General features: G+C 31.6%; 2 protein-coding genes across 5 annotated transcripts in view; both read right to left on the minus strand.

Annotated features, from left to right (window-relative positions):
• The window catches only part of LOC140441595 (diuretic hormone receptor-like), an 890067-nt gene that overhangs the window by 444232 nt on the left and 418660 nt on the right, over nucleotides 1-27175 (minus strand). The window lies entirely within an intron of this gene.
• LOC140441594 (venom protease-like) lies at nucleotides 246-26751 on the minus strand. 2 transcript variants are annotated; one of them, XM_072532427.1, is made up of 7 exons: nucleotides 26640-26751; nucleotides 17470-17676; nucleotides 16363-16437; nucleotides 16191-16294; nucleotides 16029-16138; nucleotides 11660-12080; nucleotides 246-554 (listed from the first exon to the last, which is right to left on the minus strand). In XM_072532427.1, exons 1-7 carry the CDS (start codon nucleotides 26722-26724, stop codon nucleotides 393-395), a joined length of 1164 nt encoding a protein of 387 aa, XP_072388528.1. In that variant the 5' UTR covers nucleotides 26725-26751; the 3' UTR covers nucleotides 246-392. The 2 variants fall into 2 exon arrangements, with proteins under 2 accessions (XP_072388528.1, XP_072388527.1); XM_072532426.1 differs by lacking the exons at nucleotides 17470-17676; nucleotides 26640-26751 and having other exon boundaries at nucleotides 16363-17460.

The following is a 27175-nucleotide window of genomic DNA, read 5'->3' on the forward strand; positions in this document are numbered from 1 at the left end:
AGATAAACTGATAAGACCCAAAATGTTCGTTCTAAACAAAATCAACTATTGTAATATATTTGGATTTTCATATCTAGTTTTTAATTAAAAATATAGATATTACAGTAGAAGATTTCACTTCAACGTAAAGTTTCTTAAAATAAAATTGGTTTGGTTCTCATTTTTTTTAGGCCATTTTAGAGTTAGAAATAAAAATTATTTGGGCGATTTTCCAAACCAGAGAAAATAGTACATTATCAGTAAGATTGAATAAGACTTACAAGTTTTTTAATAACTGAGTAGTAAAATAATAAAAAAAAAACAGTAATATTCTACAAATTACGAAAATATTAAAATATCAATTGATTTTTAAATAAATTATATAAACTTAGTATATATATAATATCAATAATTTATCTCCCCCAAACTGTTTGTTCGATCCAAGGTAAATAGTTAGATACTCTTGTATACACTCCCGGTATACCTGGCTTCCCGCATCCAATTCCGAAGGACGTTATTCCCACTATGTACAGCCTTCCGTCCTGTTGCACTTGAAGTGGCCCGCCAGAGTCTCCCTAAAAGGAAAATTAAAAAAATGTATCCGCAAACTTGTGCTAATAAGAATGACAAGATATTTTCAACTGCTTTATCTAGAAGAAGACGATAAAAAAAATCAATTAAATTGAAAGCGTCAAAAAAGGTTACATTTTTGAGGGTTTTTCGACAGTGTTGATCATTGTTCGACGATATGATAAATTTTTTTCTTTTGGCTTTAGTGCACCCACGGTGGGGGGGTTTGGGGGTTAACCTCCCCCCCCCCCCAGAGCATATAAAGTAAAAAATATATAAAGAATAGTATGAAAATGTAACTTGTCTTTCACACACAATACAAAAAATCCGAAACGATACTTCAATAATTAAATTACCACTTTAAATATGTAGAACACAATAATCATTATATAAATACACAATAATTATTAATAATTTTCATTATATTTAGATATAGATACCTAATATTAGGCTTATGACAAAAGTAGACAGAACAGTCTGTTGCGAGTAGCAGGCGCCTACAGGACTGTATCTGAGGCGGCCTTGTGGACTATCACGGGTTGTGTTACTCTGCATGTGTTAGCAGTAGAAAAGAGACATATCAGTGAGAGAAGAGAGCTTGTGACAACAGCTATAAAAAAAAAAGAAAGGAAAGATAAATGGAAAGATCACAAGAAAAGTGGAATAACCAGGAAGATGTTGCCCAGTGGACCCAGATGCTGATCCCGAGTCTAAGGGACTGGGTAGCATTGTTACTCACACAATGCTGGAGTATAATAGATGTACAGTGGAGAGAAACAGAATCTACAAAGAAATAGGTATGAACCCTGTGGCTGTAAGAGAGGTGATCGTGAAGATAACGGGAAGTACGGAGGGAGGGAAAAGTGTTCATAATTACATCCGAGCAGTCATTAAAAAGAAAGCAGAAGAAGAGAAACACCAATTGGGCCAACGACAGAGATAAGATCTAATTACTATTTTAATGGGAATAAGCCACAATTGAAGGTTAAAATAAGTTTATTGATGTTTGAATTTTTGATCTTTGATCTTGCACTGATAACTTCTTGTTTATACTCAATTAATTTAAAAAAGAATAGCGGTTGGTACCGCAGTACATCTAGCCTTCGTCGACCTAGAAAAGGAATATGATACAGTTCCAAGACTTAATTTGTGGCAAGCTTTACAACAACTCAACATTTGCGGATGACCAAGACGTCCTAGCTCAAGATTCTTATGATCAAGAATTTATAATAAAGCGTCTATACAGAGAATATGTAAAATGGGGGATACAAGTCAGCATGAAGAAAACAGAATATTTAGTTATCAATTCAGATGCAAGGTTTGAAGTGTTGATAGACGAGGACGTGGAAATCAAAAAAGTGGAAAAATTTAAATATTTAGGTGCACTCATTGCTAAGAACGGCTTGGGAGAAACCGAAATTAAACACCAAATTAATCAGGAACGTAAATTATAAGATGTTTGAACTTCTTATGGTGGGATCGCAACATTTCCAAAAGGAACAAAAAAAGAATAGGGCAAACCATGATTGAATCAGTTCTTTGTTAGGCTTTGAAGTATGGACAATTAATGCAGACCTGAAGAGAAGATTATTGACAGTTGAAATGGAATATTTGAGAAGAAGTGCTAGAACATCAAGGCAGGAAAGGAAGACCAACGAATCTATAACAAATAACATGGAATGCTACAGAAACGGTCGAATAGAATAGAAAGAAGAGGTTCAAAATGGTTTGGACACCTATTGAGAATGCCTGACAAACGCTGTCCTCAAAAACTTCACAAATGGAAGCCCTATGAAAAAAAAGGTAGACCTCGAGTCTCATGGAATAAAGAAATTAGAAGAGCGATGGAATCGAAAGGTTTGGAGGAGGAGCATCCCTTGAACCGGGAGGATTGGTTGTGGAGAACGGGATAGCCGTCTCCAAAATGTATTCTATTTACAAGTTGGATTAATATCAAACGTCAATAAACTTATTTTAACGTTCAATTGTGGGTTATTCCCATTAAAATAGTAATTACTTTAAAATGCCACAAAAAAATAGCTTTAGAACAATAGATAAGATCTATATAAGAGAAGGGAGTGTTCCAAAAATGTCGTCATCCTTACAGCCGCCACCCCACTTTCGGAGTACGGTACGTGCGACAGTCAACTGCGCACAAGTAAGAGAGGGTGGTTTTAGTTGGTAGGCAGGATAATAGATACCTGAATCTTTGGCACTGCTATCTTTAGTACTTTAAACTAAACTAAAACCCAAACTTTAGGAACTCAAAATGAAGGTAGCACAAAAAAATTTTAAACCACCCCCCCCTTCAGACAAATTCTGAGTGCACCACTACTTTTGGAACTGTTTTTCTCCATTTATGACGCTTTCTCGACTCTCGACTCTAACAGAGAAGACTAGAATGCAAATGATGAATGGAGCCAATTAAATCTGGAAACTAGGAGAAATTCAAAAAGAAAAAAGAAATGCCGAATATTATGAGTAAAAATTTACAATACCAGTTTAACTTATTCCAAATTAAGAGATTCTTCAGAAGATTGTTTTCTTTACTTAAGTAACATAGTGGGTAGGGCAATGGCCTCAAGGTGTTCCTTTTTTAACAAATATTTCTAGTCTATAATTTTTACAAATCATTTTATAAAAAATCTAAAATCATATATCATTCCTGAATTATTTCTTGACTGTATTGAACACTTTTAACAAAAAGCTACTTCCGAACTTTAAAATAGAGTTATACCTAATGACGATTGTTCTCACTCTAAAAAAACTACTTCAAACCGTTTAAACTAGCGTTCACTTGGCAATATATTTGCTGAGTTGGAGAGAAGGCAACATTAGCGAACTTTTGGGAGTTCTCCAAAACTGTATTGATTGCGAAGTGAGCACTAGAATAGAAACTAAAGCCACTATATACCTAAAAACATTTTGGCCTGTCGGATAAAATGAAAAATCTATTATAAAATGTGATTAGGTCATTGCGGTTGAAACTTTTCGTGTCTGGATCTAACATTTCTTTTATAATGTGGCACATATAAAATAGAATGAGCTTTTGGATGAGAATTGTGGAAAACAAACAATTATATAATGGGTTAGGTGGAAAACAAACAATAATAATGTTTTCAAATTCATAAATAACTGTAAATATCAGTTTTGAATTTTCAGTAGTTAACGATATCGTTCTGAAGCTATTTTCTTGTGGCATGTTAAAGTAATTACTATTTAAATGGGAATAAGCCACAATTGAAGGTTAAAGTACGTTTATTGAGATTCCAATTTCCACTTCGGAAATCGTTTTCAAAATACAAACATTAGTAAATTAAACATATTTGGTTTTTTTGTTAGTTGGTGAAAAATTCTTCTAATAATTTAATTTTATCTGACTTATTTATATTGACAATTTAGACAAACATTATACTTACATTTTAAAGTTGGAAGACAGTTACTTTAGTTGGAAGATAGTTGATTCGATTATATGAAATCAACATTAACTTGAGAATATCCGTCAAAAAAAATCATAGCACGTAATTCGTCTTTAAAAAGACAAACACATGCCGTGATGACAGTAAAAATCTCCTGTTAGTGATTCCATAGTAAATTATGAGGGAAAAACCAGTAAAAAAAAACTCATAATACTATCCCGACATGGTAAGTATTTAGTCGTACATTTAGTTTACTTTCAATAAACACCAAATTCTGATTTTATATGTTTGTTATTTAAAACCGATAAATGATGTATCCTCTATATGTTACCGACTTACTAATAATGGTATTTTCCTTTTAATAACTTCCTCTTTTAATATGAGTAACCAGATCCTACTACATTCTGCCGAGGAATTTGCGACACAATTGGTCTCATTTAGCATAATTAGAGCCACTTCTTTGAGTCATTCCATTGAACCCTATGTTCATTATCTCATGCGTGTTTACATATTTAAGATCTATCAAATTCTCTATTTTTAATAATTATAAGATTGATGTTCACTTATTCTAATATTTAATGGCCTTGATGTTTCACCTAAATAAAACTAATCGCATTCACAAGGTATTTTATAAATGCAATTCTTTGACCTTTCTTTTTCATTATTAGGTTTGGTTTTACACAAAATAGATCTCAATGTGTTTGTTGTTTTGAATGTTGTTGAAATGTTGAATTTATTTCCTATCCTTTTAAGTTTTTCTGATAATCCTTTTAGGTATGGTATTGTTATTTTCCTCATATTATTCCTTGTGTATGGTCTAGGATCTCGTTCTAAGTTGTTCTGTTCTATTCGGTAGATTGTTGAAAATTCCTTATTTATAAATGATAAAGGATAATCATTTTTTAATAAAACATATGTTAACAAATGTTTTAATGATTCCCTTTTTAATATTAATATTGTGATTTGATTTGAAATTTAAATATCTGTTGGTATGTGTTGGTTTTCTATACACCTGAGTCTCATACCCAGTATTGTTCTTAGAGATTAAAACATCCAGAAAAGGTAGTGTGTTATTATATTTCTTTTCCATGGTAAATGTTATTGTCTCTTCTTTGTCGTTTATATCATTCAGGAATATGTTTAATTTTGTTTAGAAATAATATTTGTTTCAAAATCTTTCATAAATATATTGGCTAATAATGGAGATAAACTAGAGCCCATTGCTAGACCAAAATTTTGTTTATAGAATTCATTATTTAGTTGAAAATATGTATTATCAGTACTTAATCTTAATAACTCCATTATAGCTGATATCGTTAACTATATCGTTTAATAAATACCTATCGTTACTTATTAATTTTTACAAATTTTAAATCACAAGTTTTCTTTGTGGATACTTTTAATACATTTTGACATTACAAATTTAGCTTTAATGCATGTAAGACCTCAACATTTTTATTCTCATCGACAGTTGGGAACCACTTCAACTTTACCGAGGTAAGTACAGCTCGGGGTAATAAGATTTTTCTCGGGACCGTGACAAATAGGGGTATTTAAAATTTTTTTTAGTTATTATAGGCCTATACTATAAAGAAAACCTATACGGCGTCTTTTTTAGTTACATATTAACAATTTTTTTCGATTTTTGCTTTCCCTAAAAAGCTTAATATTTGAGGTAAAATTAGAAAACTTTATCTGTTCAAACATAAAAAGCTTTAAAATCGAGATGGCCAAAAGTTGTAAAATAAAATTAAATTTTTCTTCGAAATCTACAAAATAAGGCAAAATCGTTAATTCTTTATACCTACTGTAAGAATGAAGCAAGACATTTGTTGTTGGTCTCAAAGTTATATGTTGTGGTCCTTAACAAACGCTCAACATTGCAGATCGATCAATCAATTAGCTTTTAAGTTATTTTATTTGTTTATCACAGATACCTTTTTTCATATAATCTGGATTTTTCACAGACCCGAACAGTGTCTTTTTTGTCTATTTCCCGTGTCGTGTAGCAGTATTTTAGTTTGACAATTATTTCTATTTTTACGCTTTATTCAAAATCATTTAATGCTTCTTTAAATATTTCTTTGCTATTCTGTCTAAACTGATATGTTTAACATAGTTTTCAGCTGATTTATTTGGACTGATGTTACTTAGATAAATATTTCATAGAATTTTTTTTATCGAATACTTTTATATTCTGTTGATATAGCGTCCTTTTGTTTTGTTTTAATTTGGTTTCTTAGCTATTCTCTCTATCAGTTAGAAGGAATTTCCTTTTATTAAATTTATTGTTAAGTTTTAAATTTTATCGCTATTTAAACATTTAATTTAAAATGGCAAATTTGAGAGTATATTGTAGAAAGTTTAGTCTGGAGTTTTTATTTGTGTTCACTTAGTAGTAAAGTCCCGGAGGTCAGCACAGTTATGCCGAATGAAAGGAACTCTATTTATATATCCAATTAAGCAATATACTAAAGTTAAAACCATCTTGAAACACAACTAACACAGACCTGGAGTGGCTAACGTTAACGGAAAGAGTACAATAAATCATGATCACTGGGTTAATTGTTTCGAAGCGATTTTTACACATTTAATATTGTTCTATAAACTTTTTATATTTCCTTATACTGGTTTCCCAAATTGCAGCAGTCAATGCTTCTTACCATATTTCCAAAACTGCTACTTCACTTTTGCATATTTCCCAAGTATGTTCAATGAGATTGAATTCAAAGTGGTAAGGGCAGTTTTAACACATTATGTCCAAAACGATGTATAATCTCGTCTACCATATATATTTTTGGTTTTTTATTCTTTAGCTTTTGGCTAACTGTAGTAATTCCGGTTTGAAAGAATCCTGAGGAAATGAAATATTTTTAGTCGTTAACCATGTACTGTACAGGAATTTGTTGGTTGCTTATTTAAAATATCCGAGTGGTATGCGACATTATCCAACACTGTAATAAATGGTTCATGTAAACTGTCCGACTGTCTGAAGACGTAGGGCATACAGAAATAACGTTATAACAGTCTATTGATACCAATTCATACACGGAAAATTTGACGAATTGTGTTCCTTTCGCCGTTTATTTTTATATTCGGCGTCTCAATTCATAAAAGTCGTAGCAAAGCTCTTGCCTAAATTATCTTTATGGAGTTTCTTGAATACCATACTATATTTAATATAAAATTAGTATTTCTTGGGTTTAGGTCTAATAAGTAATATTAAATTTGGAACTAGATTTTACTATCCATTGAAATCAAGGTTTCGGCAGGAAACGCAATAATAAATAATAAATAGAAATAAAAAAACCAACGTAATCAATGACAAAAAAAGATACACAGAACATTAATAAAGTATATTTTAATCTAATTTAAATAATAATAAATATAACACCATAAAAGACTCTTAAAGTCATAACACCTCCACTTTACCTTTTCCAAAAACACCAAAGATACGCCCATATAAAAATAATTATATATTAGTGACAGCAAACTATGGGATATCAGATTTAAATGTTTACATCTATCAATTAATTAATGTCAGTGTCCCGTTTTAAGTTTTGGTAAGTTTTTTTTATATATTTTAAATTTGGTTTATTATTGAAGTTATACTTCTATACGCGCGCTCCACGTTGGAAATTTGTATGGGAGTGAATCTGTGAAACCATTACATATGTAAGATAATGAGTAAGAGAGAGACAGAAGATATATTTTCTCTCTCTTCCTCTCTCGAATATAAAAATGTTCCTTTTGTATATATAATTTAATATTGTACATATTATATAATATTATTATATTATAAAATATAATACATATTATATTATATTATATATATATATATATACATACATATAAAAATATTTATTAATATTATTATTTATGTGATATGTTTTGTATTATTTATTAAATGTTCATAATTATATTATTCTTTTGTATTTCAAAATAATAATCTCAATAATCACTGTATGATCCAGAACTATCAATTTTGAAATACATTTGTGTTATGTCCTCGGTAGTGTAGTAGTCAGTATCCCCACCCGTCACGCGGGAGACCGGGGTTCGATTCCCAGTCGGGGAGGACTTTTTTATTAATGTTATTTGTCATCCAGGTGCCACCAATCACGCACCTCGATGTGCATCGCCCTTCCTTCTGGAACTTATAATTAAATTTAATTGGTTGAGAAATGAAAAAGTTTCATATAAAAGTTAATTTATCTTTAAATATGGGACATTTTCGGATCTCAAGTCAGTGTATGGTGTAGTTTTACCCGTGTAGGGTAGCTCGCTAGAGCACTTTGCTCGAAGGGCTCTGCGAACTTTCTAAGACTCTGAAGCTGAGTTTTTTTCTTCTTAGAAAGACTGTGTTTTATTTCCACCACCAATAAAACCATAAAGGCATTGTCTTTTCAAGACAATACCACGATAAGAGCGTACCGGCTAACTACGCAATATTACACCATATTGCGCAATAGTTAGAACAATTAATAAACATGGAAACTTGCACCAAGTTTGCCAAGCTCATTTTCATACGTTTATTAATTACACCGGAGACGACATATTACATTATTGTCATTTTTAAATACTTATGGATATTGCATTTTAATTTGTATTGTATTATTATATATGGAATTATGTTGCACTGTATTGTAGTGTATTTTTTTATGTATTTTATTGTCATTTTTAAATACTTATGAATATTGCAGTTTAATTTGTATTGTATTATTATATTAATAACAAAATAAACAATGAATTTTACTGCAGAGTAGGTGTAAAAAAATTTTGCATTCAACTCCTTTCATACATATATGAAAATAAAAATATACATTTTCATCAAAATATTGATTCAATCCTTCATTGTTGATAAGTTGTTATTAATTATGTTTCTCTTTCTGCTATGTCTTACCTATAAAATTACATATGTAATGATTGTCCAGATTGACTCCCAAATAAGTTTGTAACGGCGAATGCGTGTATAGAAGTGTAACTTCCACCGGCAGTCCCACTGGACTGCCACACCCGTTTTTTTGTTTGTATTATTTCTTCCTAATCTTCTACATTTTAGAATCTTGACAAAAGCAAGAGTTTTTTGCCAAAACGTTGATTTCAATGGACAATAAAATCTAGTTCCAAATTTAATATTACGTATTGAACCTAAACCCAAGAAATACTAATTTTATATATTATATATAATACATATATATATATATATATATATATATATATATATATATATATATATATATATATATATATATATGGACGGCGTTATGCATCACTAGAACAAGCGCCAAAAATTGATTTTGAGATACTTGACTTCAAAGTTCTCACTCGATTAAAATTCAGTATGTTACAATAGTCGTAATTTTTTGTTTTTCTAAGTGCGAAATAGTAACTTGCTAATGTTAAAGAAAAACGAAAAAAAAAATAGAAAGGCTTTTGGTCGACTTACGATTTTTGCCACATTGAGTAATTGTGTTATACATCAATAGACCAAGCGACATGGAGGTCGTTTGGTCTAGTGATACGTTACTAAAATATCACTTTCAGTGAATGATTAGTAGGCCACAAGCTATTTTTTCTTTTTGGTTATGACACAAAAAGGCGATGCTTTAAATATTTTATATTATTTAAGAAATTAATCAAAAGTATAAAAAAAACTTGAACTCTGTTAACAGTAGGTACAATTTTTGGAATATTATGAAAATAGTAAATAAACATTCCTCATCTCGTATGTCAAAGTCTAAGTCCCTACAAAAACCGTCAATGTCATGTTCTACTGTATTGTTACTGAAAAGATAGCGATACAGAGTTTTTGCATCATTTGGTATTAGGTGCATTAAAGATCTTAAGTCGTTAAGCTTATGCACAGAAAGTGGCTTGCCTGTTGGCCAAAGAGGAATTAAGTGGTTACTTAGGGATTGCATTGCAACGGGACGTCCTTTTTGAAGTTTCTTGTGAAGATCTACTTCGACTTTACTAGTGTTAAAATCAGTTTTCATTAAAATAATCAGTGGTTTATCCTTTCTTATTTCGATTACTCTTATTTTAAGCCAGCTTACCTTATTGTTTTCTATATATTACATGTCTGATTTATGGTTTGTAATCATAGTTTCCAACTTCTTTGTTCCAACGAATTCTTATTTTTTCATTCTGTGAACTACTAGTGGGTTCTTTTTACGGGATTTCTTCATCACGTTTAGGTAATCATCAATGGTATATAAACGTTGTTGAAATTTTAGGGCAGTTTCAATATCTCCAAAATGACTATCATTGGATAAAAAACTATAACCAGGACAGAGTATGTAAGAGACAGAGATAATGTAATTTTTTCAATGGCAGGATGAGTTTCCAAAATCGTTTTCAGATTCAAAACTATTTTGATGTTGCGGTTTTGGCTGCCACAAGAGTCTGACCACAAAATATTTTGCAGAAGTAACATTTTCTTCAATATGTTTCTTAAGACAACTGCCTACTTCCTGGGCTCCCCGACCAGCTTCACCTTCTATCCAAATATAACAATGACCTTTGTTATCCTTGCCGCTATGGATACCAAGGTTGTATATACATAATTGACGCTTATAGTATACGATATTTTTTGTATTTATCGGAAGGGGAAGAGATTTTTCTAAATCAAAACAAAAGGTTTCCACTTCTGGGTGATCGTTGCTCATCTTCATGTCTAGCTTTCTTCTAGATTGTGCATTTTCAGCTTCTTCTAAGTGCTAATTTTTTTCTTCCTTTAATTTGCCTAATTTTTCGTTATCTGCGCAATTTTTAGTTTCTAATTCGAAACAATCATATCTACTATAAGTATCTTTTTCAACTTTTTTCTTTGAAGATTAAATCGTGTTAAAAATATTTTTTTGTAAAACGAAAATTTAACAGGATCATTGTCTGCTTCTTCAATATATAATTCATACATTTTACTTAATGTTGTTTCTTCTGTTAGGTATTCTCTTTCTGTGTTAGCTCTTCTGTAATGTGACTTGTACTTAGGGAATTTCGTTATATGTGCTCAATTACTTTTTGTACACGATTATCGTTAATTTTATTATGACCTCCACTTTGACCACGACAATCTCGAACACACATTGGACGTTTCATAGCTTTCAATGCTGCATTGACTTTGCAACTTGATATTCTCAAGATCTGTAAAAATAAAGGTTTACACACTGTCACAGCGAATATTGTGTATATCCTTGTAGTATTTCTTTTGTTACTGGTTTTTGTTTTTTTACGCTTTATTGGGACTTCGGAAATATTTGAACAAATTATAGCTTTCTTAATTTTATAGAAAAATTTAAGCAATAACTGACACTACTTTTTAATCTAAACGCCTCAACAAGTTATTGTCAACAACGTTTATGTACGTATGTTGCCAAATATTCGATTTACAATCATTAAAACGCTCGCAAGAGGCGCTTGGTCTACTGATGCAAAACTCATACAGAAAATTAGTCGCTTGGTCTAGTTATGCAAAATTCAAAATCCAGAATAAGAAGAAAGGCACTTGGTCTTTTTAAATATATCTAGTTAACTGTTACTAACAGACTAATGGAATTTATTCTGTAGATAGTTTTGTTTTTATTTAATAAAATTTAAAATAATCTAATAGTGTATGGACGACTCAAACAATTTTAATTTTTGTGATTAATTTACATAAATATATATGACACTGTTTAAAAAATTACCTGACAAGTATCTTTGGATCCATCTTGTGCACCAGCACACACCTGTGACGTATCTATAATTCCATATGGCAGCTCATCTTTGGGAACTACACTGTACGCTTTAAGACAAACGTCATTGGGCACATAATCCAGATCGACTTTTTGCAAGTCTTTGGCTATACTACCATAATTGCTAGTTTTCCCCCAACCGGTAGCTATAAGTTGCACGTTGGCTAAGTCAGTGGATGAAAACAGACATATAGGTTGTATATATTCGGTAAATTGCACGGGTCTGTCTAACTGAAGAAGAGCAATGTCATCGTACTGGCGACCGTTGACATAAGTCGGGTAAGGAATTCTTCGAACTACATCGTAGTCGGCTGAGTCTAATGTTTCGGTTTGTAAGGTAGTGGTGCCCAAACGGACGTACCGAACAGCACCTCTAAAAATTTCATGGCAAACATTGTAATAAATATTTTAATAATAGGCTAAACCAACTTAATAATAAAATAATTATTTTAAGTAAAATAATACCAGTACATAAATGCATTTTGGAGTATAATAAACTTACTAAACAAAATCTGACATATGTGTAAGTAGACTTTTTAAAATAATCAAATGAAAAAAATTAATGTTTGTTAAACCGCAGGTGAAGCTTTAGTTTGTTGCTATTGTACAATAGTTCTTCTATATTTCTTTTTAAACTTTTAATCCTACACTGTACAGTGTTTCCTTTTTTTCTTATGTTTGCAATTACTTTTTTATTCGTCTCACAAACTTTCCTTGATGGTTTCTATTTTCACGCATCTTCGTTAAGTAAATGTGTTTTCTTTTTTTGATACTTGTACCGGTATTTTGTTTTGTTTTTATTCTTGTATTGTATTTTTTTTATAATTCTAATGGTTCATTTAGTCATCAATATTTTGAATTGTCAGTATGTGTGGTGTTCGTTAATATAAAATTCTCGTAGAGATAATTTTATATATAATCTATTATTTTTCTAGCTTTATACGATTTTCTAATTAATGATGCAATTCATTTTATTTTTTGCCCAAATTTGGATATCTTAAAGCTTTATTGTGGAAAAAATGACTTTTTTTCTTGTTTAGTAGGTACTTGAGGAGCAAATTTTATATGGATTATCTCATTTTTTTTTAAATTTTCACAAACGAAGAAAGACTGCGAAAAAGGTATGTATCAGATTATAGAAAACTAGATAATATATATATATATATATATATATATATATATATATATATATATCTTTCTCTTATGCATCTTTTTCCTCCAACTAAGATTAAGTTTATTCTTGGAGCATTCTCCAGTGACTCAGTCTATAAGGAATTTAAATCCTAGATATACTCAGCCATGATCGCTGGAGCTATTTCATGGGAAACGCTGCTACACACTTTTGTTTCTAATTTTAATATATTATTATATTATAGTAATGGAAAAACTAAAGCTGATTCAACTTAAATTCTTTATTCACTGTTTTGCATTACATGTTGTCGCTTTGAGGGCTTGCCAGGAAGTGGGAATAATGGCGTTGTGATTTTGCAAACACTTAACTTACTGGTTATCTTCAAAGGCATACTATTCAAATAATAATTATTAAATTACACTGAACATAAGCAAAAATAAATACTAAACATTTAAAGTAGTAATAGAGTTTTAAAAAAAATAGTAAACACTTTGATATACGTCATCAGTTATCACTGCAGTGTGTGTATGGGAGCAGACATATTGTATTAACTGCTCTCTTAGTAAGACCATGTAAGACCCGGTGTAGTGCGGGGAGTAACCACTCTGGTTACACCATCTGGACCAGGATGAAAAGTATAAACACAACCCATCAATCAATTTAACGGGTACTGTCCCTTATCCTTTATAAGGACTAAATCTCCAAGGTGAATGTTTGACATGTATACCTTTTATTTTTGTCGGATCTGCAGTTCGGATATAATATATATATATATATATATATATATATATATATATATATATATATATATATAAATATATATATATATATATATATATATATATAAATATATATATATATATATATATATATATATATATATATATATATATATATATATATATATATATATATCTATATAATTGTTCGGATAAATTTCCGCGGTCAGGTAAATGAAAATTGCTAAGTTCTCGGGAAGAACCACGTTGAGAATTTAAAATCAAAGCTGTGTCAAAAGGCTTTAATTTTTCTGTCACTCCTCTTTTCATTCCAACTGAGAAAATTATTTGTCAAACTAAAGATTTTTCTCATTTTCCTTCAGGTTGCTAGATAAGATGTAGGCAGAATTCTCCGTACTTCTAAACCTCCACCGTCAAAGACTGCCGGCAACATGGCGACCGCTGGTTTAGCAAAAAGCAGCTTACACAGGGTAATACCGGTCATCACTTGACACTGAGGAGGAGGCAGATTGAGACCTTAGTACCGTTTGACGGTTCTTGTATTTTTACAGAATAAGATACTGGTACGTCACGAGTGAGAGGAGTAGGCAAATTGAGACTCCGAACTCGAACGGAACCGTATCCATCTTTATAAAGGATGCCAAAACGTCGAGTTTTAAATTCTCAACGCGGCTCTTCCCGAGATATATATTCCAAAGACTATGGTCACCAAAAATGCTGACAAATCTGCTGGAGTCTTTGAAATTGATAAAGTTTTCTGGGATTGATGTCTGTAAGGTCAACTTCTAAATTTGGTTTTATTAAGTAGATAAAGCCCAATCACTCCTGCCCACAAGATGTGGGCAGGAGTAATTGGGGACAGGTCGTAAGGATTAGAGAATATATTAGTCAAAGGGCGTGTGTTAAGGATACCTTGTTTTTATTATCTTAACAATAACAGTATTGAAATCTTCATAAGTAAGATGTAGTTCTTTTCAAGTAATATTTCATCGACTTGACAGCTGATTCATAAATATCTCCGAAATGAGGTGAATATCTGGTATAAATTACTAATTTATTCGATTATTCGCACAAACATCTGATACATTGGATTAATTGATCTTACCAAAATCCTTAAATTCATTATAAGATCCTATAAAATTTGTACCATTGTCAGACAAAATCTGAACTGATTTTCCACGTCTAGATATAAAAGGTTTTAACGTAGATATAAAAGATTAAGCAGTAAGATCGATTACTAGTTCCAAGTGAAGTGCTTTGGTGGAAAGACAGATAAATAAACTTATGCTTTATAAAATGACGGATTACGACCTTTTACCACATAAGTATGGAGCTTCTACACGGGAATGCTCCTAGACACTTTAGTTTCTAATTTTATTGTAGTAATGAACAAACTAAAACTGGTTTATCTTAAATTTTTTTTTTGCTGTTTTATTGTATATTTATATACATGTATATATATTTATATACATATTCTCGCTTTCAGTGCTTGGCAGGAAGTGTGAAAAATGACGCTGTGACAGTACGCACACATATGACATAAACAGTGGCGTATCAATATATTTTTACAAATACTTAACAATCGCTGTGTCATCAGCATACCTGATGTTGTTTATAGTTTCTCCTCCAATTCGAACTGCACATTTTGTTTATCTAAGGTTCCGTTATTGATTATTTCCGACTATAGGTTAAACAAAATTAAGGACAACACAATATCTTGTTTGACTCCTCTTTAAATGAAAACTTTGTCGGTAAAGATGTCGTCTATTCGAATAGAGATTATATATCTCCAATATAATTTTATACAAGCCGTAGATCTCGATTATCTATTCCCATCATATCTAGATATTCAAACGGCAAACAAGATACCACATTGGACCCTAGCAAATGTCTTTTAATAATCTATAGGTATAAATTGGTTTTTGTACTGTCCGTAATTTTTGGAGTAATGTTAACATTGAGCTGTCACTTCTGTCGTTTCAAATATTTGTAAAATAAATTTGTCAAATAATTCTTATCCATTTTCGGGAACATCTTTTATACATGTCAATCAATAGGTAAACTTTAAGATAGGTTTTTCTTTTTGCTTTTTTGATCAGATGTCAGTAGCTGTAAAGTTTGTTACTCCACGTTATTGTGAATTTGAATCTGAAGTTTATTCATAGATGGATTCATAGATCTCCATAATTGGACTGAGCGATAGAAATGGAAGTGGAGACTATTTCGCCACTTTTTGCAAAGAATATAATCTATGTATAATAAATAAATTTTTTAAACTACCTAAACGAAGATTATATATGTGGAAATCTTCAGTAGATATCCGTCATAATATCTTAAGAAACCAAATTGACTATATAACCATCAGTGAGCATTACAGAAATACAGTAAAATCTGTAGAAACTTTTCCTAGTAATGATATTTAATATGGAGTTACTTAAAAATTACTTACAGTGAAGGTGCTGTTAAGCAATGCGCTGCAGTAAGAATATAATTCTCACTTATCAAACTGCCTCCACATAACCATTGGTTGTCCGATTTAACTCCATACCCCAAAGCAGCCTTAAACAGTATGAATAATTATAATATTCAAACTATTTACTGATAAACTTACCATATGGGGAAACTCTTTTTGTCTGCTACTTTGTCCTCCGATTATAAAGACCGTTACTTGAGATTTCCTAGCACTTCTTCTGCTAGAGGAGTATTCGATACATTCTAAAATGGGCAATGCCAATCAAAAACATTGACTTTCAGTTCTCAAGTCTTTGTATATTGGTACTTACTTTCTTGGGATATCCTGTTGAGCGGCTGAGGAACAACTGGGCTGGTAATAAAGGGAGACAACGTTGAGCTCCACCCTGTATTAAGATTTGGATCAGATAGATCAATGTTAATATTATTTAAAGAAGAAACAAGTGTGTCTGTGGATGATACTAAGCTAGCAGAAGTAGCACTAACTATTTCTACAACGTCGGATCCAACGTCAGTCGCTGGTGATACGCTAACAATATAATTTGGCATAGATGTGATGTTAAGATCAAACTTGATCACAGCTGGAAGTTCTACTTGAAAGATTGAAGCTGTGCCGCTGGGATTTACTACAAGTACTTGATTGGCTAATTGTGGTGGTTTAAAGGTATAGTTGCAGTCGAGACCGAGAGGTCTAAGTGTGGAAGGGTTTTCGCAAGGACTAGCTGTTGATATACTGTTAAGAGGAGACTCGGTCGATATTAAAGGTTCTGGACTAGGCCTAGGTGTTACAATAGCAGATGTGAATGGTGTATCAGTTAAAGATAAAGTAGTACTGTTTCGTGCATTCCTGGTAGAGTTGAGAAGAACAGATGTAAAAGGAGTCTGGGTTGTTACAGTTGTATTTAAAATAATAGTAGAAGAAAACTTAGTATCTAAAGTAGTAGTAGGAGTGGTACTGGTAACAGAAGCGGGAATAGTAGTAGTAACTAGACTAGGAGTAGTCAAAAGAGCAGTAGAAGCGGATGTCGTACTTGTAACGGCTAAACTGGAAGCAGCAGTTGAAGAAACAGTAGAAGTACTGCTTGGAAGTAAAGTTGAAGTTTGAACAGGTTCAGTTGTGGGTGTGAAAGCGGGAGAATTAGTTTCGACAGTTGAAACCACAGGAGGAGGTACATACTGGACTGGGGTTATCATATACTGTGGATCGATAATAAATACATCAGGCAAAGCATTTGTTGACGTTGCACTAGCAGTAGTAAGTGGGCGAATAGTAACCGGAGGATTTACAGCATAATTAATCATCCAGTCAGGATTTATAATAAGTGTTTCTGGTATTGGTTGTAATTGATTTGGTGTATTTGGAGCCTTAAAGTTGGCAACAGTAGGTGCAGGTGATATAATAATATTGTTTACAGTACCAATGGTAGCTGGCGGCTGCGTTGATATTTGAGTGACAACTGGCGTTGCAGGCGTTACTACTGGTTGTACTGGCTGGGATGTCTGTACTGGTTGTACTGATGATGGTGTAATAATTAATCCGTTATTAGAATAGAATGGTACTGGCCATGCTTGGGGGTTTTGAATTGGGTCGCTCCCTCCTCCTTGCGGCGTCATTATTCGACGTACTGAAAATAAGTTTTCAGAAACAAATACAAGATATATAACTAATATAAGAGTAACTGTTTTAGAATTTTTTTTATTTAAATATATACACCTCACGGTTTTCTTAACTGTATAGAATATACATGATAAAATCCATTAAGAGGCTGGTAAAAGTCAAAAAATTTAAAATAATTACAGAAAGATTTAATAGGTATAAAAATTTGATTAAAAATTCAGTTTGAGAGTATATTAAAAAAAACAGTCAATAGTATATTCAAAGTAATCGTATCAGCAATCGTTGGAAAAGTTTATTAGTAAAATTAAAAAAGACTAACGGAAACACATACTTTTATAGGTAGACTTTTAGACATTTGAATTAAATTGTTTGGCCTTCACGAACGATGTAATTTTGCAAACAAGTGAAAAAAACTACGGGAGATACAGGACTACAGAGGCTAGTCAAAGCAGCGAAGAAACTAATAGTGGCTATACCTAAATGAAACCAAAACAAAATGTATGGAATACATGGATGGCAAGTTCAAAAGTAAAGAAAAAAGTATTTTAGTAAATAGTAATAGAAAATAGTATTTTCATGGCAAGTTATTTTTAAAGCAATTTAAAAATAACTTGCCATGAAAAGACTGTTTCTTAAACGAAATCCGTTGTTAACGTTTTAAAACGTGTAAGACTTAACGTAGAATATAAAACACTGAATGTTAACACCAACTTAATCCCAAAAACACCTTTCTCACGCTTTTGTAAAACTGGTTAAAATAATTAGTGTAAATGCCGAAAAAAAACTGGAGAGCGGCTTTAGAAAATGTGGCATTTTTCCTATAAACGCAGAGGAAGTAGAAGAGAAAGCCAGTAAAAGAAAATGGCACTACAAGAAAATCAAAAACGAAAACTGAAATGGCAGCAAAACGTAACATTGGAAGGAAAACTAAACAGGCGAGCAATCAAGCCAATAATCAGATTTACGAAACAGAGAAAGAAAATCCACAACATGAGGTCCTCGGAGTTAATAACGAAGTTGTACTTAGCAGTAGTCTAGATCAAGAAATCTCTGAACAAGCGACCATTACTGCAGCTGACTCTAGTGAATTGCCTAAACATAAGATGATAAAAAAAACAAAACTTTGCAATAAAATATAAGATCTTGTAGGTATATATAGGAATAATACAGATCTACAAGAGTTTACATTCGAGTTGAAGACTTCGTAATTATATTCGACTACTTGGACAACTTTCCACTAAGAGGTAGTAATAACTGTTACGGTTGGGTGCAAGTAATGTTTCTATGTGAAAGAAGTTTATGGCAGTAGCCCAAAGTCGCCGTAAGAAACTCCTACCACTTGGGTAATATTGATTTCACAGAGCCATTGGAACTTCCAGATTAAAAAAAATCTTGTAGGGTGACTTTAGACTTTAAACAATAATAATCATAGAGAATAAATGAAAAATGTAGCTTAAGGCAAAGTCACCTGACACTAGCACGTGACTTTGCGCACCACATATTTATTTTTTTTATAATAACGTAAGCGCTTAAGCAAGTAAGGCAAAAATATAGCTATACGGAACAAGGATACAAGCAATCGCAGTATATAAATATGTCGCAGTGCGACATAAATAATGATAAAACATTAACAAAATTTACTGGATATCTGTAAAAGCAAGTTCTGAGAAAGGTATATGGGAGAATATTAAAAAATCTTATAGATGAGACCATTAAATGACGAAATAAAGAAATTATATGATCAACCAAACATAATAAAAGTACTAAAAGAACAGATTTTTAGATCGTAAAACCCTAGAAAAAAGACGGGACGCGAAATCTTAAAAGGATCATAAACGATAAGAGATTTAAAAGACATGGTAATATTGGGAATAGAAGACCGAAGAAAAAATGAATACTTATATAAGGGATCACAACAACAAAGAAAAGAAAAGCAAACAGTAGCAGACTGAATTAAACTTCAAACAAATAACTACACAAACAGAAAAGAATGGGTAACTTTTGAAAAAGGTCTAAAACTAAAATGAAGAAAAAGAAAACTGTTTTTAATGAAACGGTTAATTTTTTTGCCATCATACATATTTAGAACATATCATGACTTGAGAAAACAGAAACTAAATAGTGAAAAGCAGCAAAATGATTAAAACAATAATTATTGTAAATGATAGTAGTGTGAGACAATTGCTTGGTTGAGTGAATACTCTATGTAAGGCGTTAAAATTCTTCGTTTTTGATACGTCTTCACCTTATGATAGTTTTTATTATTATTTTTGTAATTTTTATTAATTGCATGTACCGCGATATACCTATGTATACCTACTACGAAGTCAAGTAAAGCTAAATGAATAATTCAAAGTTTTAGAAAGCTTTTTTGATTACATAAAACAGCTGATTATAAATTTTTTGTGTCACAAAATGTGCCACTTTTAATTACTCGATCTTTTCACTTTGAAGTTGTCGTTATAATTTTAATTCTGCATAAATTAAGTACTTTCTTTAGCAATGAAATCTGCTTTATATAAAAATGTAAGGAGTGTTTAATTTAGATGAAACTAAAAATAAATATAAAGTTATATATATATATATATATATATATATATATATATATATATATATATATATATATATATATATATATATATATATATAGTATGTTTAGAATTTCATTCGCAATACAATAAATGCTGCAATATGTTAGGAAATGGGTGTTTGACTTATAATCGACAAAGAAGTTGACGTTTAAGTAAACGGAAGTAAAGATTTATATTTACATATTAAAAAGATCATACCTATTCAAAAATTAAATGTATATAATCGTCGGTATACTGCGAAAACCAGGTAAATGACACATTTTAAAATATTAAGTTAAGTATACCAAAATTCTCAGCTTTTTCCGCTCTACATACAGGTAAAACAAAATAAATGATACGACTTACCATTCAGCAGATAATTTGTGTTATAAACAAATAAGTTACATCTAACTAACTTTTCATTTACAAATAAAACAATATATCGCTACAGATTAAACAGTTTTTTAAAATTAAAGTGTTTATCTACTAGATACTACTACGTAAGTCATCTATACGTAATTATTATTTTATTATTGTGAAAAGAAAACGTCAAATAATAAATATACACTACCGTACAATCATTTTGTAAGGTTAGCTGCTATAAGTAGCTTATAGTAGCATGCGATTGGTTTTCCATTTACCAGAGTCGGAGTAAGGCCTTCGCCACCGCAGCTTAAAATGACTTCACACAATGTAAACACACCTTCCGATCTAACCAGGCCAGTAAATCAACGTTCGAATATCACAAACAGTTATGCTTCAGCCGCTTCACATTCTTTTCCGAGTAAGAACCAAGCAATTGTATTTAGTTGTATCGATAATGCTAAACTGCAGGATTATCTCATTCCTTTGGGTACAATCATCAACCCAAAAAATATTATTTTTTTATCTAGATTATCTCATAATAGAATCTGCATGTATTTGGCAAACAAAACCGTAGTAGATAACTTCATGACACAACATGGCTCTATAGAAGTACTCGGCGAAGTTGTAACAGCACGAAGACTTGTCTCTCCAGCAGAAAGACTAGTCTTGTCTGGAGTCTGCCCGTCAATTCCTCATCAAGTATTAGTTGAAGAATTACAGAATATTGATTTAAAGCTTATTTCCCCAATAACATTTCTGAAAATTAGCTCGACTCTTCCCGAATATAGTCACATATTGAGCTTTCGGAGGCAAGTTTATATAAGCCCTATAACATCACCAATTCCAGATTCTATTCTAATAAAATTCGACCAAACACCTTATCGCATATTTTTGTCACAAGGTACACTCACCTGCTTTAATTGCAAAAATGCAGGACACATATCATCCCAATGCAAAACCAGTTCAGTAACGGAATCAACTCATATTGAGTCAAACAATGAAGTACCAAATCAAACAGCTTCAACAAGTATACTACACAAGGTACCAAACACCCAGCAGTCATCAAGTTATCCATTATCAAATCCGAGCATATCACCTACACCTACAAATCTCCACGATAAAGAAACTACTAATACTCCTACTCATAGCAACACTTTTAATCAACCTCCTTCAGCGGCAATACCGTTTTCACAAACTTCGGAAGCAATATTTTCCAATCTATCAGCTCCTTTTTCATTAGATACAACTGCAGAAAATTCTAATAAAACTGATACATCACCACAATTTTTTGAAACAACCATTTCAACCAATCTTACAAATAAAACTACAAGCTCGACTTCTGTCACTACCAATGAGTTTGCTCCAGTACTTCCAAATGTAATAAAGCCACATCATCTAAGTCAAAACTCTAATAGCAATTGCGAAAACGCAAGTTCTTCCATAAAACGCAGTATTGGTGAGATCGACACGCCTCCTTCAGATTCAGCAATTTCATCAGAAAATCTGTTTGCAAAATCCAAACTCTCTAAACCAAAAAAACCACGCTCATCCAAAGTCCAATCTACACGGGAAACTCTTGAAAATTTCATTGATAATCATACCCCACCATTCGTTTTAAATTTCCACCAATTGTCCTTACTGATTGATAATGTCCAAGGCTCCCCCGACACTATTAGCGTCGTAAAAGAATTTACAACTGATATGGCTGGTTTACTCCATCTTTTACAAAGCAGCTATCAATATGCAAATGATAGATCTACAAAAAGCAAGTTTACAAAACTTCAAAAGAAACTACACAACCACTTAGGGAAAGAGATTTCTGAGTTAGATAGTGACTCTTCTGTAGACAATCGTTCAGTATCATCTAACTCTCAGGTGTGAGGTTCCCTCACACGTCGGAATAACAGGAAATGAAGAAGCTGACAGGATTGCACGAGAGGCAATTTTAAGTGATTTGTCGGAGCCGATAGACAAGTGTGTTTCCAGTGACTTAAAAGCTTATTTTAAAAAGTGTTGTGTTTGTGGCGAAATGAGTGGTCTCAAACTAATTCCAATTTAAATAAAATCAAAAATAATGTGTCTCAGTGGTTTCCATCGTCGCGCAATAGACGAGAACAAATTGCGGTTAACAGTCGAACACTTTTTAACAATTTGTAGTAAATATGACCAAGAAAGACAGCGCTACAAGATCCACTCGCTCTACCACAGGCTTTAGGTCAAAACTGTTCCTGTGACAATATAGTGAATTATCTTAGATCCATAAACATTTTGTATAATCTGTAGGTGTTTAAGTTTGTTATTTATATTTTGTTCCGTCGCTAATAACCTTTTGGTGGATGCGACATCTTTTTCTAATAAAAAAAAAATATATCGCTACTCTACTTACTGTCATAAAATTAAAGTTCTGTTGCATGTAAAGTAAGCCCACATATTATTATGCCGGACAACAATATATTTCTACTACTGCATACCATATTCAGTAAAAAGGTGATAAGTGTCTTTACTACATTTTACGTGTACGGTTAATTTAAATTTCTCTTTTAAATCGACTAATAGTAAAAACCTTTAAAGTATATACACACTTACTTCATTCTACCTAAAAACGGGTTGAGTTAAAATTTAGAAATGATTACTAACCTAAAACCATAAATGATCTTAATGGTGTTTATGATATAATTTATCTGCTAATATCTGTTACATATATGTTACATGTATACATAATATTATGGACAGAAGTTTTAGAACTTAGAAATTAGTTTATACAAATTGTAATCTCAATCTGTTTTGATTTTGTGTTAATAAAAATTATAAAACAAACAATGAATTCAAGGGCTAAAAGAATTTTATCTATTTTGAACAAAAAGTCTGAAAATGCAGTTAATGGTAAGTATTTATACAATTTTATTATAAAAGTTATAAATAGTACAGTGTTTCACAAAGTCAAATTGATTTTGTTGACATTTTGTTTGTCGGTGGTAAATAACACATTGTGACAAATTTACAGAACGCAGAAATAAAATAATTTGAATTAAAAATGTTTATTTCTTACCTATTTATAGGGATTTTGGAATTAAATTTGACCATTATACTTTTGTTACTTACATGTTTAATATTTGTACTTAATAATTGCTTATTTTTATGAGTGAATTGAAGTTACTATATGATGTCAATTTGGTTGGGCCTGTCAAAAATAAACAATGTATACTTCGTCCACCTTATCAAATAAATCAACATAACTATCTTTTGTTGATTGATCATAACTGCTTTAGTTCATGAAAAAATCGCCATAATGCAGTGCCATATCTCATGTTGTAGAGTAATGCAACTCCAAATCTAGATAATGTTAAATTTCTCTTATGAGATCGTTTTGTATACATAAATACATAGTCTTAACAATACATAATCATACTCTCAATTCATAAAAATCAATACAGAAAAATAGTCATCGATGTTCAGATGTTCATATTAGGGAAAAAGTTAAAAGATTATGCTAAAATTAAGCAGACTATTAAATAAAATAGCTTGTCTTCTATATTTGTGACTAGGAAGATAGTTTTGAAATACTTTGTTAATAGGTATTAATTAGTTACTTGTTCTGCAATATCTTGTGTTTTTTAGATTCCTTTGAAACTGAACACAGCAGTTCAATTCTTAATGATTCTCAGAACAATATACTCTTAATGATAGAATCCATTTTTGATAGTGACTTTTCATATGTAGACCCCACATATCAGAGAAGTGAAGAGGGACTACTCTCTCTAGGAAGTCTATTTGAATTACCAACAAATTATCAATCTGACCTTGATAGCCTAAATGATGAGAAAGAAAATACTGAAATAGGTGCACCCACGAACAATTTAGTGTCAACTGAAATAGCTAGTTGGATATTAAATCTACTTCTTGTCAAAGTATGGAAGACGTACGTCCACTAAAACGTTGGAGAAAAGCTTATTCCAAAGATTGGGTAATAAATGTTGCAAAAAGAAGGCGTGCTGAGGGTTTGCCTTATGAGATAAAAAAAAAGAATAGACCAGCAAAATTGCCAAAACCAGTTAATTGTTCAGAGTGCTTTTACAAATGTGTCAGTTATTTTAACTAAGATTACAGACAAAGACTATGTCGGGATTATTAAAAGTTAGAATATATAGACCAGAAAAATTTTCTTATTGCACGTACTAAAACGGAGCCAACAATGGGAGTCGTGGCAATTCGTCGAAGTTTATAAAAACCACCTGCATTTTCAAAAAAAAGTGTTTTCCTTGAATGGTCAAGACATACAGGTTGTGGCAAAGGGGCAAGCATACACCGCCAAATAAAACAAGCAGTGAAACCCAAAAAATCGTGAAGGCTCATATTGAGTCTTTTCCAACCATGGGCCCACATTATATTCCCCACAGTTCAAAGCGTAGATATTTGGACAAAAATTTAAGTATAAAAAAAATGTACCAACTTTATATAAATGACTGTGATAAGAAGAAACTGGAAGGTGTTGGCGAAATTACATATCGAAGAATATTTTCTGACGACTATAATTTAAGCATATTTGTTCCTATAAAAGATCAATGTTTAGTTTGTAATAAATATGATAGGGCTAATCCAACTGCCAAATCGGATTTAGAAGACAGTTACAGAGAACATCAGAAAAGAAAAGAAGTATGTAATTTTGAATAAGAAAAGATCTAAAACGGGATTTTTTTTCAATTACTTTCTATCTACAGTCCCTACTACATATTCCAAGAGGATTGATTGGATATTATTCTCGAAAATTATGCGTCTATAATTTGTGTGTATATGAAGCCGCATTACCAAATGCAGCTTACTGTTTTGCCTGGTCAGAAATTAACGGTAGACGAGGAAGTTCTAAAATAGGAAGCATTATACTCCACTACTTATCAAAATGTGTTTCATAATATGTAATTGAAATAAGTTTATTTTCTGATACCTGCCGAGGACAGAATCGTAATCAGCATATTGCAGCTTTACTATTGTTATGGGCTGTTCAAAACATAGACCATTTAAATATTACTGAACACAAATTTTTAGATTCTGGACATTCCTATATGGAAGTTGACTCTATGCATAGTAGGATCGAAACCGTTAAAAAACACAGATCTATCTATGGGATGCCAGATTACTTGTATGTTTTTCAAAATGCAAGAGGAACTAAAAATATCAAGGTAGATGATAAAAAAGTATGTATTGAACCATACTAATATTAAGAATTTAAATAATGGTTGAAGATAAAAAGAATGAGAATCATGAAAGGAGAGACAAACAGAATCTATTTTAATTATGACATGTCAAAAAGCTTCAATTATTTCCTTACTGATCCTGCACGGCAGTCAACAAGAAAAAAGCACACCAAGTTATCAACTAATACAAGCGATCTTGAAAAACTTAAGCGACTTTATGAGGCATATTTGCCAATTAGCATAGCAAAAAAGAGAGATTTTGTACAGCTATGTGATAAGTGGCTGATACCGGAGGAATATCACGGGTGGTATCGTAATTTGAAAACGGGAAATGATGTAACAGACATCTTGCCAGAGCCTGCTTTCAGTGACGAATCGGACGAGTAAGCCTCCTCATAATAATAATATTGTTATTATTATATTCCAAATAATTTTTTTTTCTATAAAACTGCCTATCATTCATATAGATAATAACTGTAACTACAAAGAGTTTCAGGGATAACTAGTTAAATGTCATAAATATCGACTAATACCTTAAAACACCGCTATTGCCTAGTAAAAGCCTCATATCTCGATCACAAAACTGGAAAATATTATACTAATTTTATTATATTTGTGTTAAATGTGTTACTTAAAGAGTAACTGATTTATTTAGATTTACTAAATGCACATCATCGTATTCCTCATTCGTAAAAATCATTTTTGTTGCAAAGTAAAAACCTAACAGATAAACTTCGCGAACTGACAACAATAATATAATAAAAATACCCTAAAAAGATTTTGAATCAAATAAAAAAACGAAATCACCTGCGAATCGTCTGAAGATAACATTACATACTTACTTCTAGTTTGAAAACCATGAATACCATAAAAACAAGCAACTAAAACAACTAAACTTCGATTGTATGTGGTCCAAAGACTGGCCATGGTGTATGTGCGAGATTTGAACAGAAAGTGACTAATGTGAGGTTGTTAACAGCCCATGTATATGATGTGACAAACGAAAGAACGGAAACATAGATTTTTAACACAATGGTTAATTTGATAATAATTTTTTTATAATTTTCAGGAGCATATTTATTTATAATAAAGGCTATTTTAATCGAAATGTTTAGCAATCGACCTCGATATCAATATTATTTTTACAGATGACAATTGCTGGGGTTTACCAGGTAAAGCTAATATCGACTAGACAACATTTTGTAATCGGTTCATCGAATACAGGAAATTAACGCTCCAAATAAATTTAAACCAATCATATTTATATATAATATCAAAATATGACGAATCTATAGTATTGTACATTCGAACACACAATGCCCTAAATGAATGCTTACACAAACACGTATCATAGATACATATGAAGTATAAACAGGCA

The sequence above is a fragment of the Diabrotica undecimpunctata genome, chromosome 5, assembly GCF_040954645.1.
Source record: "Diabrotica undecimpunctata isolate CICGRU chromosome 5, icDiaUnde3, whole genome shotgun sequence".
NCBI lineage: Eukaryota > Metazoa > Arthropoda > Insecta > Coleoptera > Chrysomelidae > Diabrotica > Diabrotica undecimpunctata.